General features: G+C 58.1%; 1 protein-coding gene across 6 annotated transcripts in view; it reads right to left on the reverse strand.

Annotated features, from left to right (window-relative positions):
• Positions 1 to 12,573, reverse strand: part of PC (pyruvate carboxylase) — a 99,477-nt gene that overhangs the window by 18,120 nt on the left and 68,784 nt on the right. For all 6 annotated transcript variants that reach the window (XM_065937831.1, XM_065937832.1, XM_065937834.1 and 3 more), the window contains 6 exons: positions 2,856 to 2,991; positions 2,566 to 2,750; positions 1,996 to 2,161; positions 1,765 to 1,910; positions 1,534 to 1,651; positions 1,106 to 1,257 (listed from right to left, as the gene is read on the reverse strand). In XM_065937831.1, the coding sequence (XP_065793903.1) occupies positions 1,106 to 1,257; positions 1,534 to 1,651; positions 1,765 to 1,910; positions 1,996 to 2,161; positions 2,566 to 2,750; positions 2,856 to 2,991 (903 nt within the window). The remainder of the gene's footprint in view (positions 1 to 1,105; positions 1,258 to 1,533; positions 1,652 to 1,764; positions 1,911 to 1,995; positions 2,162 to 2,565; positions 2,751 to 2,855; positions 2,992 to 12,573) is intronic.

A 12,573-nucleotide genomic window follows, 5' to 3' on the forward strand; every position in this document is an offset into this window, starting at 1 on the left:
TCTGCTTTACTCTGCCATCTGGGTACTATCCAAAGAGACACCATCCGAGAGGGACCTCATCGACAGATGAGGCTGTACCTCAAAACGCACACCTCACTCTAGCTTCACTTCTGGTCCCATCAAAACCACAGCCTAGACTTCACTCCCTCAAATCTGTTCTGGAATGAGACACTTCAAAGCCCATAAGTAAGACCAAACTCAAGGCAAAAAAACTCCTATGAAGGAAGCAAAGCCTCAACTAAAATCAGACCCTGATCAGCACCTCACGTTAGCTACGGCTGGAGCCTCATTGGCTTTCTGTTTGCGGAAGGTCCCAGCAGTGTCTGCGGTCTGGGGCCTGGGCTGCCTGGAGCCTGAGGGGGCTCAGCCCTGGAGGAGGCAGCCCAGGGGCCCGCCGGGCGGAGGGGGCGGCAGACCTGAAAACACGCCCCCTCGGGGCCCTGGGAGGGCGAGGCCGCGGCCGGGGCAGGGTGACTGGCCTCTGAGTTGGGCTGGGGTCGGGGCACCAGAAGAAGAGACAGCGGGGCCCCTGCTCCAGCCTGGCCGGCCTGCGGGTGCTCACCCCACGCCCCCCAGAGTACAGACAGGAAGCGGCGACCCAGGGCCGAGAACAGGGTGCGGGAGATGGGATGCCGGGGATGGTTAGGCAAGAGTGAGGAGGAAACACCTGAACACCATTCCTTAATCCTGACGGAAGGCCCTGGTCTGACTCCCTCTGTTCCCGGGGCTCGCTGGTGCCCCCTGGAAGCTCGGTGAGTGCTGAGGGCCGCTGAGGCAAGGCCAGTGGCTCTCTCCCTCCTCCTCACAGCCCTTCCAGCCTCCAGGTCTGGCCTCTGGGCCCAGCGCCTCCGTGACTGCACAGCGGGGATCCCAAGGGCCCGCCATCGGCCCTCGGCCGCCTCCTGCCCTCCCGGAGTCGGTCACCCTGAGCCTCCCTGCCCCACAGCAGCTGGCCACCTTGGGCCCCCCGTGACCGCTGCGTGTGAGGCTGTGTCCGCGGGAGCTCAAAGCGAGCTGGTGGGAGCGGGCTCCTTGTTTCCACGTGTGGAGGAGGCCGCCGCACGCGTGGTTCTCAGCTCTGTCCCCGGGAACCCCTGCCCCTCACCTGCTTTGCAAGCTTGACAGAGTCGCTGGTGAGCCGTGTGCGCAGCTGGGGGTCCAAGTGGGCAGCCGGGGCGATCTCCACGACTTTCTGGTGCCGCCGCTGGATGGAGCAGTCCCGCTCGTACAGGTGAAGGATGTTCCCGTACTGGTCCCCTGGGGTGCGCGTAAGCTGGGCTCAGCCCCCGGGGCATCCGGACACCCCCGAACCCCCAGATGAGCACCGTGGCTGCTCAGCGCTGCTCCCAGGGGTGGCTCAGCGGTGGCTCAAAACAGCACACCCTAGGTCTCAGGTCTGACCAGCCCGGCACCCGCAGCCCACCTTCCTGGGGAGGGTCCCGCAGAGGGAGAGCTCCGGCAGCTTTCCCAAAGCCCAGGAAGACCAGGGGCCCCCACTACCTCATGCTGCCACCCCCGGAACGTCCCACTCACCCAGGATCTGCACCTCGATGTGGCGCGGTTTCTCGATGAACTTCTCCACGAATAGCGCCCCGTTCCCGAAGGCAGCCAGAGCCTCTGAGTAGGCCCGGGTGTAGTTCTCCTCCAGCTCCTGGGAGGGCAGGCAGGGGCCCAGGAGACGGTGGGGCCTGAGCTCTGCCTTCCCCCCAGCACCCCCTCCCTGGTCCCTCTGCAGGTGGCCGCCCAGCCTCAGCTTCTGCTCACCTCATAGCTGTGCACGACCCTCATGCCACGCCCCCCGCCCCCGTAGGCGGCCTTGAAGATGATGGGGAAGCCGTAGGTGTTGGAGAACTCGTGGGCCTCATGCAGGGAAGTGATGGGGGCATCCGTGCCGGGCACCACGGGGACTCCTGTTGGCAGACAGGCATTGAGGCCACAGCCTGCCAGCCCCACCCAGACGGCCCCTCGCAGGAGCTAGGCGGCCCCCGCCCTCACCTGCGGCGATAGCGATGGCCCGGGCCTCCACTTTGTCCCCCATCTTGCGGACCACCTCTGGGCTCGGCCCAATGAACCGGACCCCAGCATCCTGGCAGGCCTGGGCAAAGTCGGCCCGCTCCGACAGGAACCCATAGCCTGGGTGCACAGCGTCCACATTGTTTTCCTGGTGGGCAGGCAGGGGTGGTCAGAAGCGAGGAGCACCCCTCAAAGCCCTTCACACAGCCCCCCCAACCCTGCGGCCCTCCCACCTGCCTCACCTCACTTGCTCCTTTCAATCACTCATTTACTCATTCACTTATTCACTCCTTCAGTCACTCATTCAGTCACTCACTAATTTGCTCATTCATTTGCTTAGTCACCCATGCATGCAGTCACTCATTCATTCACGTAGTCACTCATTCAGTCATTCTGTCACTCATTCATTCAGCCACTCATTCATTCACTCATTCACTCACCTTTTCACAGGGACTTTCGGCCAGAGAGCACTGGAGATGGGAGGGAGAGGGGGGCAGGCACAGAGCCCAGTCCCAGCTCTCAAGAGGCCCCCATCCCCACCTGGCCCCTCACCTTGGCGACCTTAATGATGTCCGGAATGTGCAGATAGGCCTGCACCGGGGCAAGCCCCCGGCCGATGAGGTAGGCTTCATCAGCTTTCTGTCGATGCATCTGGCCCGTGTCCTGCTCCGAATAGACGGCCACCGTGCGGATGCCCAGCTCCGTGCAGGCCCGGAACACGCGGATGGCGATCTCGCCTGGGGGGGCGGGGGCACGGTAACAGGACGAGACGTTAGACCCTGGGGTCCTAAGAGACGCGGAAACAGGGGCATGGAGCCAGGGCGGGCTCCCACTGTGCTCACCTCTGTTGGCCACCATGACCTTCTTGATGGGCTTGTACTCCAGGCGCCGGACGTTGGGAGAGGCAGCAGTGGCGGTGGAGGTCCGGCGGATAGCCAGGAGCCTCAGGCTCCCCCGGACACTCTGAAACTTCAGCATCTAGAGAAGGAGGTCAGAGCCCGCTTAGAGCAGCCCCATAGCGGCCAGTACCACCGCTGCCTCAGTTCCTGGCCAGGCCCAGCATTCCCTGCAGGCTGACTGGCTGTGGCGACGGGAAGAAAGTGCAGAACAGTAGATACAAGTGCCCCCAGCTGGCATCCCAAGCTCACCCTAATACTCTCACACTCTGAGTTCTAAAGCAGCGCTCTTCAAGCTTTTACAACAATTTCAGAGGCCAGCGAGGGGCCCTGCGTGACCGCGGTGTGTAAGGTCAGTGTCAGTCCAGCCTGCCCCAGGCTTTAGAACCTTCCGGTCCCACACTGACCCCTGCGGCCCTCCCTCGGGGTTCTGTCTGGCTGGGCAGGGAGGGGGACAGTGGGGCTCCGCAGGAGCGGACCTGTAACAATGTGGCCTCCGGAAGCGCAGCCCCTGCTCAGATAAAATGCAGATTTCTTCAAACTGCAGGAACCGTCCTTTCTACAAGGGCTACTCAGTAAATTAGTCATGAAAGCCAGCTGAGGGCCAGTGAAACTGGCCAGTCACAAAAAGACAAATACTGCGTGATTCCACTTAGATGAGGTTCCCAGAGTCACCACATTCACAGAGGCAGACAGCGGGAGGGTGGGGGCCAGGGGCGGGCGGCGGGGGAGTTAGTGCTTAAAGGGGAGCGTCAGTGCCGTAGGACAGCTAAGCCCAAGCGCCACACCCGCTGACCCCGCGCTCTGGAGCCCGGGAGCTGCTGCTCCTGAAGTCCACACGCGCGAGAGCCGGTGCTTGGCAACAAGAGAAGACACCGCAGTGAGAAGCCTGCGCCCCAACGCAGAGCCCCCTGCTCCCCTCAACTGGAGAAGGCCCACGCGCAGCGAAGAGGCCTAGCGCAGCCATAAATTCATTCATTCATTCATTAAAAAAATAAAGGGGACACAGTTTCCATTCTGTGAGATTTAGAAGTTCTGGAAATGGCCGGAGGTGATTGTTGCACAACGATGTAAGTGGATGTTAACGCCACTGGCCCGACTACACACTTAAAAACAGTTATGAGAGCAAATTATGTCACACACATTTTTTCAGAATGAAAAAATTTTAAAAAGCCAACAGAGGGCAACTTCCCTCCCAGAATGCAGAGCATCCTCAGAGACCGACCATCCCCCTCCTTTCACAAATGAAGAAAACCAAGGCCCCGAAAAGCTTTAGGAGACGTGGTCAGAGTCACACAGCTGTTACAGCAGAGCCCAGACGGCCTTCGGTCCTTTACCCTGCTCCTGCGCCTCCACCCAGCTAAGTACGTCGTCTATTTCTTCACAAAGTTTAAATGCCTGACTCACTCATTTTAAGTAAGGAACACCATGGGCAACCCTGGTAGCTCAGGTGGCAAAGAATTCGCCTGTGATGCAATGCAGGAGACATAAGAGATGCGGGTCTGATCTCTGGGTTGGGAAGACCTCTGGAGAAGGAAATGGCAACCCACTTCAGTATTCTTGCCAGGAGAACCCCATGGACAGAGGAGCCTGGAGGGCTACAGTCCACGGGGTCGCAAAAGAGTCGGACACAACCGAGCGACTAAATCACCACCAAGGAACATAAAAATATATTAATAAGATACTGCTAAAACCTCACAGTGTCATATTGTGGCCAACAAAACTGAGAAGGGGAAATAAAGACCAAGTAGAAAGAAAAGAGGAGAAGGCAATGGCACCCCACTCCAGTGCTCTTGCCTGGAAAATCCCATGGACAGAGGAGCCTGGTAGGCTGTGCAGTCCATCGGGTCACTAAGAGTCAGGCACGACTGAGCGACTTCACTTTCACTTTTTACTTTCAAGCATTGGAGAAGGAAATGGCAACCCACTCCAGTGTTCTTGCCTGGAGAATCCCAGGGACGAGGGAGCCTGGTGGGCTGCCGTCTGTGGGGCCACACAGAGTCGGACACGACTGAAGCAACTTAGCAGCAGAAAGAAAAGAGGAGAGAAGAAATAAGGAGATAAATAGAAGAAAGAGAAAAAGAGGGAAGCCTTTCGACCAGAAGGAGAGAAGGCAGCCCTTCAAGCATCAGCCGCGCCGGGCACAGCACCAGGGCAGGGCAGGAACGTCTCTGCTCATAGGAGGCCGACCCAGGGAAGGAGAAAAGGAAGGGAAAAAAACAGACAGAAATAGGTTCTTTCAGATCACGGTTAGTGCCTCACGGGCAAGAAAACAGGTAATTTTTATTTTTTTGCGAATTAGTGGGCAGGAACCTGAACGGGGGAAGCAGCAGCCACGTCCAGATCTGACCTGCAGGGCATGCACCCCAGGAGAGTAACAGCCATGGCCGAGGACTCGAGGGCCGCCTCTGCAGCCTGTCTGTGGGCCCGAGGGAAACAAGCCACGTCCAGCTGACACCAGAGCAGGAGATCTCGGAGGAGTCCTGGGGCTCCTGACTGCTCATTGACTGCTCACACTCAATGCCAAGCACCAGCTGGGCCTCGGACATGTGACTTCCACACCTTCCTGAAAACCACTGAGCTTCCGATGCGCTCGTCATCTCCCCATCACAGGTCTACCAGCAGCACCCGCTGCACTGGCTTCCGGCTTCAGCCGCCCACCCAGCTGGAGGGAAGCGCTTTCCCGGCAGAGCAGCCTGGAGCAGGCAGGCCCTGGCGGTCAATGGCGCACACCCCGGGGAGCAAGTGTGGGGATGGATCTTGCCCCCATCCTGGGCACCAGAGGCCTGCGCTGCTCAAGGCTGCAGGCGGGATCTGTGGGACGAGGCAGACTAGAAAGAGCCCAAATGACCACGAGGGTCAAGTGAAGAAAAGCACGGTGTTCACCAGGACAAGTGTGGTGCAGAACAGTAGATACAAGTGCCTAACGAACTGTTAACAGTCCCACCTCACCAGAAATCACCACGTTCAAAGGAGACCAGGGGGGTGTTGCTTGTGCCTATGAAATTAGCAAAAGAGTTGTGAACAATCAGATTTAGTGCTGCTAAAGCCTCTGGGCCTTATTTTCTTGGGCTTCAAGAAATCACTGTGGACGGTGACTGCAGCCATGAAATTAAAAGATGCCTGCTTCTTGGAAGGAAAGCTATGACAAACCTAGACAGTGTATTAAAAACAGAGACGTTACTTTCCCGACAAAGGTCAGTATAGTCAAAGCTATGGTTTTTCCAGTAGTCATGTACAGATGTGAGAGTTGGGCCATAAAGAAGGCTGAGTGCCGAAGAATCAATACTTTCAAACTGTGGTGTTGGAGAAGACTCTTGGAGTCCCTTGAACTGCAAGGAGATCAAACCAGTCAATCCTAAAGGAAATCAACCTGAATATTCATTGGAAGGACTGATGCTGAAGTTGAAGCTCCAATACTTTGGCCACCTGATGCGAAGAGCTGACTCATTGGAAAAGACCCTGATGCTGGGAAAGATTGAAGGCAGGAAGAGAAGGGGACGACAGAGGATGAGCTTAGCACCACTGACTCAATGGACACAAACCTAAGCGAACTCTGGGAGATAGTGGAGGACAGAGGAGTCTGGTGTGCTGCCGTCCATGGGGTTGCAAAGAGTCGGACACAGCTTAGCAGCTGAACACAAACAAGGCCTCTGGGGAGCAGGCCCACAGGTGAGCTCTAGAGGTCAGGGCGGCTCTCTGAAAGCAGTTCCCAAAACCTATCAAGAGTCTTTAAAACATTTATGCCCCTTGGTCAGGCAACCTTCAATGTAGGAATCCAACCCCAAAATATTCTAAAATGGGAACAAGATGGACGCAGAAAGATGTTCAGATTAGCATTATTTACAATAGCAAAGGACTAGAAGTCACTTAAAAAGCCAGTATTAGGGCATCAATACAAACGGACATTATACAGCCATGAAAAACGGCAGCAGAGTTTTGATGACATGGGAAATGCTTGTGATATAATACGATGCTTTTTAAGAAAGACAAATAATATGATCTCATTAAGTTTTACTTAGAGCAAGAAAAATAACTAGCAGGAACTCAGCATTCACTTACTCCTATGTTATAGAATTGGCAAGGTGTTGCTTTTTTTCCTTGTTCCTTCTGTTTCTCTACATGCTCTATAATTTGGTTTTTCCAGTAGTCATGTACAGATGCAAGAGTCGGACCATAAAGAAGGCTAAGCACTGAAGAATCAACGCTTTTGAACTGTGGTGTTGGAGAAGACTCTTGAGAGTCCCTTGGACTGTAAGGAGATCAAACCAGTCAATCCTAAAGGAAATCAACTCTGAATATTCATTGCAAGGACTGATGCTGAAGCTGAAGCTCCAATACTTTGGCCACCTGATGCAAAGAGCCGACTCACTGGAAAAGACGCCCATGCTGGGAAAGACTGAAAGCAGGAGAAGGGGGCGACAGAGGATGAGATGGTTGGATGGCATCACTGATTCAATGGACATGAGTTTGAGCAAACTCTAGGAGATAGTGAAGGACAGGGAAGCCTGGCGTGCTGTAGTCCATGGGGTTGCAAAGAGTTGGACATGACTTAACAACTGAACCACACTGATACGTTCTGCATTTTCTCCAGTGGGGATTATTATTTATAATCAGAAAAGAAGATGAAGAAATATATAGAGGGAACAGGAAGACCTTTGCAGAGAAGAGCCAAGAGGAGTCCCTGAAGGGTCCTTCTCAGTGTGGTGACTGGCCTTGGCTTCCATCCTGTGAAACAGCCTCTTCGAGGGGGGCTGGCCTCCCAGAAGCTTCGTCCCACCGCCCACATGCAGCAGGGCCACTGCATCTTCCTCACCTGTTGGCCAGGGTAGCCTGCTACAGGTCCTCCTCCCTGTCTGCAGGTCAGCAGCCTCACAGCAGGTCCCACTGGCATGGAGACTCTCCACCCCCAGGGACGTGTCACGCTGGGCAGGGAGGCCTGCCCTTTTCTCCCACAGGGATGGGTTTATCCCTGAGGGCCCCTCAAGCACTCACGCATCTTGTGGGTTAATAGCTCATATCTGTCCCCACCCCCACCACACACACTCCCCGATCTCTTTTCCAATAAAGAGAAATCCCTGGAGGCTCTGCTCACAAGGTGGGGGTGGGGAGGGAGGACCAAGAGCCTCCCCAGCTCAGTCAGGAAACGAGCAAGTCTGAATTACCCAGCCCAAGATTCTCATACTTTTTTGCATTTGACCCTCACACATGCTCTAGACAGCAAGGATTTCCTTGGCGTCCTGCTTTACAAATCAAGAACCCGGGTTCTGGACACTGGAGGTGGGGGGCTCTGAATGCCCTGGAGCCCTGTGTCCCATGCAGAGGGAAGCAAGCACAGGCCTGGACTTGAGACCTGGGGCGCGGGGGCAAGCAGACAGATGTTTGCAGAAGGGGAAAGGTCATGATTGTTCGCTGAAGTCAGAGCGGTGGTTGAGAGTGGGCAGAGGGCAGCCACGTCCGCCACTGGTGGCCCAACATGAACCCGGGGTCAGCGGGCTAGGCCTGCCCCCGCACCGCCTGACCCTGGGAGACCCAGGCACCCCACTTCATCCCCTGTGAAAGGGAGCGACTACCACCCCCAACCTGGGCAGGTCGTCCTGGGGTCACTGAACAGGGGCTGCCATCACCATCTCCCCACTGGTCTTTCCTCCCAGACAAGCCTGGGGTGCGTGAAGGAACCCCCGCTCTGTTGCCCACTGCGCAGAGTGCTCATTCCCATCCAGACCAGCAAGGCGGCGCTGGCCCCGGGGGTCTTGCTGGACAAGGGCAGGCACGAGCGCATGTGGACAGCAGACGGAAGACCGCCAGCCGACAAGGGGGCCCGGGGCACTCACCCCTCACCAGCCAGGCACCCGATGCTGCTTCTGCTCTGCCTGAGGAGGTCACAGGCCCAGGACACAAAGTTCTCCCACCCCAGGCTGCTGGAGGCCGCGGCGGCTGCCAAGGCTGAAACTGGGGGAAGGGGCGCCCGGAGCAGTGGCGTCGGAGGTCTGGGAGAGCAGGGGAGGCAGGGAGGCTGGGTCACGCGGGCAGCAGGAGCTTCGCAGCCCGGAGCCCAGCTCCTCTATCCCCAGGGAGGCGTCCCGAGGCCAGCGGCGGGGGTCAGCCTGCAGGCGGAGTGGGTCTGGGCGGCTGGCCGGACGAGGTTCTCATGGATGACTGAGGGCATGGGTCACAGCCCTAACAGAGGGCATGGGTCACACGGCCCTCGCAGCCTGGATGCAGCCCCGCAGCTCGGTTCCTGGCTCAGCCGTCACCGGCAAAGCCAGGCCTGGGTCTGGAGGACACAAAGGGGACTGAGAGCACTGCTGCGTTCCCAGGACATCTCAGAACTTGGTCAACCCAGCGCCCGGCCCTCTCCCATGTCAAATCCCCCTCGCCTCCCAGACCTGAGTCCGGCTGCCCGGTGCCTCCGAAGGACTTTCCTGAACCAGCTTCAGCTGGGAGAAAACCTCAGGACGGGCTGGGCCGCCCCAGAGGCCTCCCTTCTGGGATGCAGGGCCCTCATGGGTCAAGCATCTGATGGTTCACTCGGGGTGTGCTGAGTCTGGGGGTGTGGGCTAGGCTGATGGGAGGAGCCAGGTGGGCAGAGCTCAGGGTGGTGAGGCAGGCAGCCAGGCACCTGCTGAGACCCGACACCTGGCAAGACCCACGTGGAAGCAGAGGGCCTGCGGGGTGAATGGTGGGGAAGGCCTCAGCACACCAGACTCCCTTCCCCCAGTTCTCCTGGGGGGGTGCTGCCTCTGCTGTTCAGAGGGGCCCCCAGCCTGAGATTGGGCTCTCGCATCCTGGATGACCTGGTACCAGCCTCTCCTCACAACGCCACTCTCTCAGTGCACTGGCCTCCCCTCGAGCACCATTCCTAGTGCATCCTCGTCCCCTCACTGCAGGACAGGGACCCGGTGACGGCCCCCATCACAGGAGGGCAGTGCGGGCAGGCCAGGCACCCACCACGGGGCCACACGGCACCTCGCTCTGGGGTTTTGGTTGCGGGATGGGAACCCAGAAGTCCTCAAGGTCGTTGACAGTTTAGTAGAGAATTGTCCTTAAAAACTCAGAGGCCCCCGTTAACCAAACCTGATGCCTCGGGAAGGCCTTGTGTTCCAGCGCATTGGCGGACCCTCCCCAGAGGAGCCACAGGGCGGCTGCTGCAGATGGGACTCCCTCACGGGCTGGGTCTCCCAGGGGGAGAGGACTCTCAGAGGTGGTCAGGGGCCAGACAGCCTCAGGTCACCTGCCTCAGGGACACCATGCGGCCTCGATCAGTGCTGGGGATACATGTGAGTGAAAAATCTCCCTTTCTGATCTCAGAGATGGGAGAGTGCAAGACAAGGCCACGGCCACAGCCCCAAGATCCCTTACCTGGCTGACACTCCAGAAAGCCAAGAGGCCAGAGAGGCCCGTTTGCTATTTTTGCAAATGCCAGCTGACAGATCCCTTTCCTTGGCCCCGGGTTGTGTGTTAGAGTCAGGGAGTGAGGCGGCTTTGACTCTCACTTGGAACGCGTAAACAACGCCTTGCCAGCGAGAGTGAGCGGGGAGCTGGGAGCACCTGTCTCTCCCCTGCTGCCTCTTAGCGTGACTCTGAGACAGTCTTGACCTCCCTTCCAGCTCAGTCCCTCCCAGGCACTGGGTGGATCAGCTCAGCATTCTCCTTCCAGAACGAACAACGGCGACAATCCATCCGACGGTCCGGTCAGGAGCGTGCCAACAACAACCTGTGGCACGAGGCAGGGGAGGTCTCGACCTCGTGGGCCAGCCTGCTGACTTGCCCTGCACTGACCTGCCCCTGCGGCTTCTACCGCCTCCAACACTGGCCAAGCTCCATCTCTGTGCTGGGCGGCACGGGGACCAGCACACATGGAAGGGTCTCTCCTCTTTCCCAGGCCCTGGGATCTGCACGTACTCACTCAGGTCGTCCTCACAGCTTTAACAGAAGGAGCCAGACATTGTGGGGTCAAGTCACACTCAAGGTCACCCAGCAAGGCCAGTTCTGACCCCAATCTGTACACCTCCCGCCAGAGCAAGAGTGCTGACTCTTTAGGGCAGGGGTCCCCAACCTCCGGGATCTGATGCTTGATGATCTGAGGTAAAGCGGACTTAATAATAATAGAAATAAGGTGCATGATAAATGTCATGCACTTGAATCATCCTGAAACCAACACCCGACACCCCCATCCATGGAAAAACTGTCTTCCATGAAACCAGTCCCTGGTGCCAAAAACGTTGGGGACCGCTGCATCAGGGCAGAGGGAGTCCTCACCTCACTAAGGGAGGAAGTCGTGGCTTTCATCAGAAGCACAGCCTGCAGGCGCTTGAAAACCAAAAGCAAAACCCCACTCCTGATGTAAACGTGTCACTGCCTCAACTTGGGCAGGAATCCCAGTGGTCTCGGCACTTCCCACCAGACAGCAGGCTAACGGCGCTGGCAACTGTGTGTCCCCGATGAGCTAGGGCAGTTTCAATTTGTCCAATAAATCATCAAGATGTCTCTAGAAGTCCCACTACGTCGTGACCTAAACTACATCTCCCAGGCTGCCTCCTGCAACCAGGAGCAGCACAAAACTCCGCTGCTGAGCCATCACCACCCAAACGGTGGTCCAGACAATACAGCCACAGGGCCAGGGCGGCCGTGCCCTTAGCCAGGGCGGCCGTGCTGGGGGCGGGGTCGGCGGCCACCTGAATGACTGCTGCGGCCGAGCGGCAGGCCCGGGAATGTTCCTTGGAGGGGTTGTATTACTTCCGCCCTAAATATCCCTGTTCTTCACACAGCATCTCCTGCAGACGCCGTGGGCAGCTGTGGGTGGGAGACCCAGAGGAAAGGGAAGCCACAGTCCTGCCTCAGGAGTGACTAGCTGGTGTGTCAGCTTTGGGAGCCCACAGCCTGCACTGCCTACGCCCAGGCCCCAAGTCCTCCGGCACATCCACCTCGGGCGGGGGCTGGAGCCACCAGACGGGGGTGGGGAGGGGGCAGAGGGGACAGCGGGTCAGAAACAGATCCCGGAATCTCCAAATTAACTAAGGAGGCGCCTTCCCACACAGTGACTTCCTACCCCCTGCCCCCTACACCGGCAGCCCCACTGGGCACTGTCCCCAGCCCCAGAGGCCCCCAGCGGCTGGCTGCCAGCAAAAGCAGGTCAGAACCGGAAAGAGAGCGTTCTTGGCAGAGGGCTCCACGCTGTGGCAGAAGCGAGCCGCTGATGGATGGGGCTGGCTCTCGGGAAGCCTTCCTTCCAAGCAGCTCCGTGCTGTCCTAACCGCGTCCAATGGAGGCCCCGGGCTGGCGGCCAGTGGGACAGATGAAGGGGGAAGACCGCCTGAGCTGCAGGCTGCCGCGGCTGATATCAAAGCACCCGCGAGAGGACAGACCGAGGCTGCGATTTTGGAGTAGGGGCACTTGAAGGAAGGATGCGAGAAACAGTGACGGTGACAGATGAAGAAGAAAGGGGTGTGGGGATACCAAAGGTGGAAGGAGATGTGGAGCGGAAACTCACAGGGCCTGGGGCAGCACAGCCCGGAGCCCACCGTGAGAGGCAGTTCCAAACTGCCCCCGCCACTGTGTCTCTCTATTGCCCCGGTCAATCTTCGAGTCAGGCGGCAGGCAGAGGGGAGAGGGCGGCACAGTGGCAACTGAAACCACGGGCCCTGTCTGGGCCGAGGGGACC

This window comes from Muntiacus reevesi, chromosome 5 (assembly GCF_963930625.1).
Source record: "Muntiacus reevesi chromosome 5, mMunRee1.1, whole genome shotgun sequence".
NCBI classification, from domain to species: Eukaryota; Metazoa; Chordata; class Mammalia; order Artiodactyla; family Cervidae; genus Muntiacus; species Muntiacus reevesi.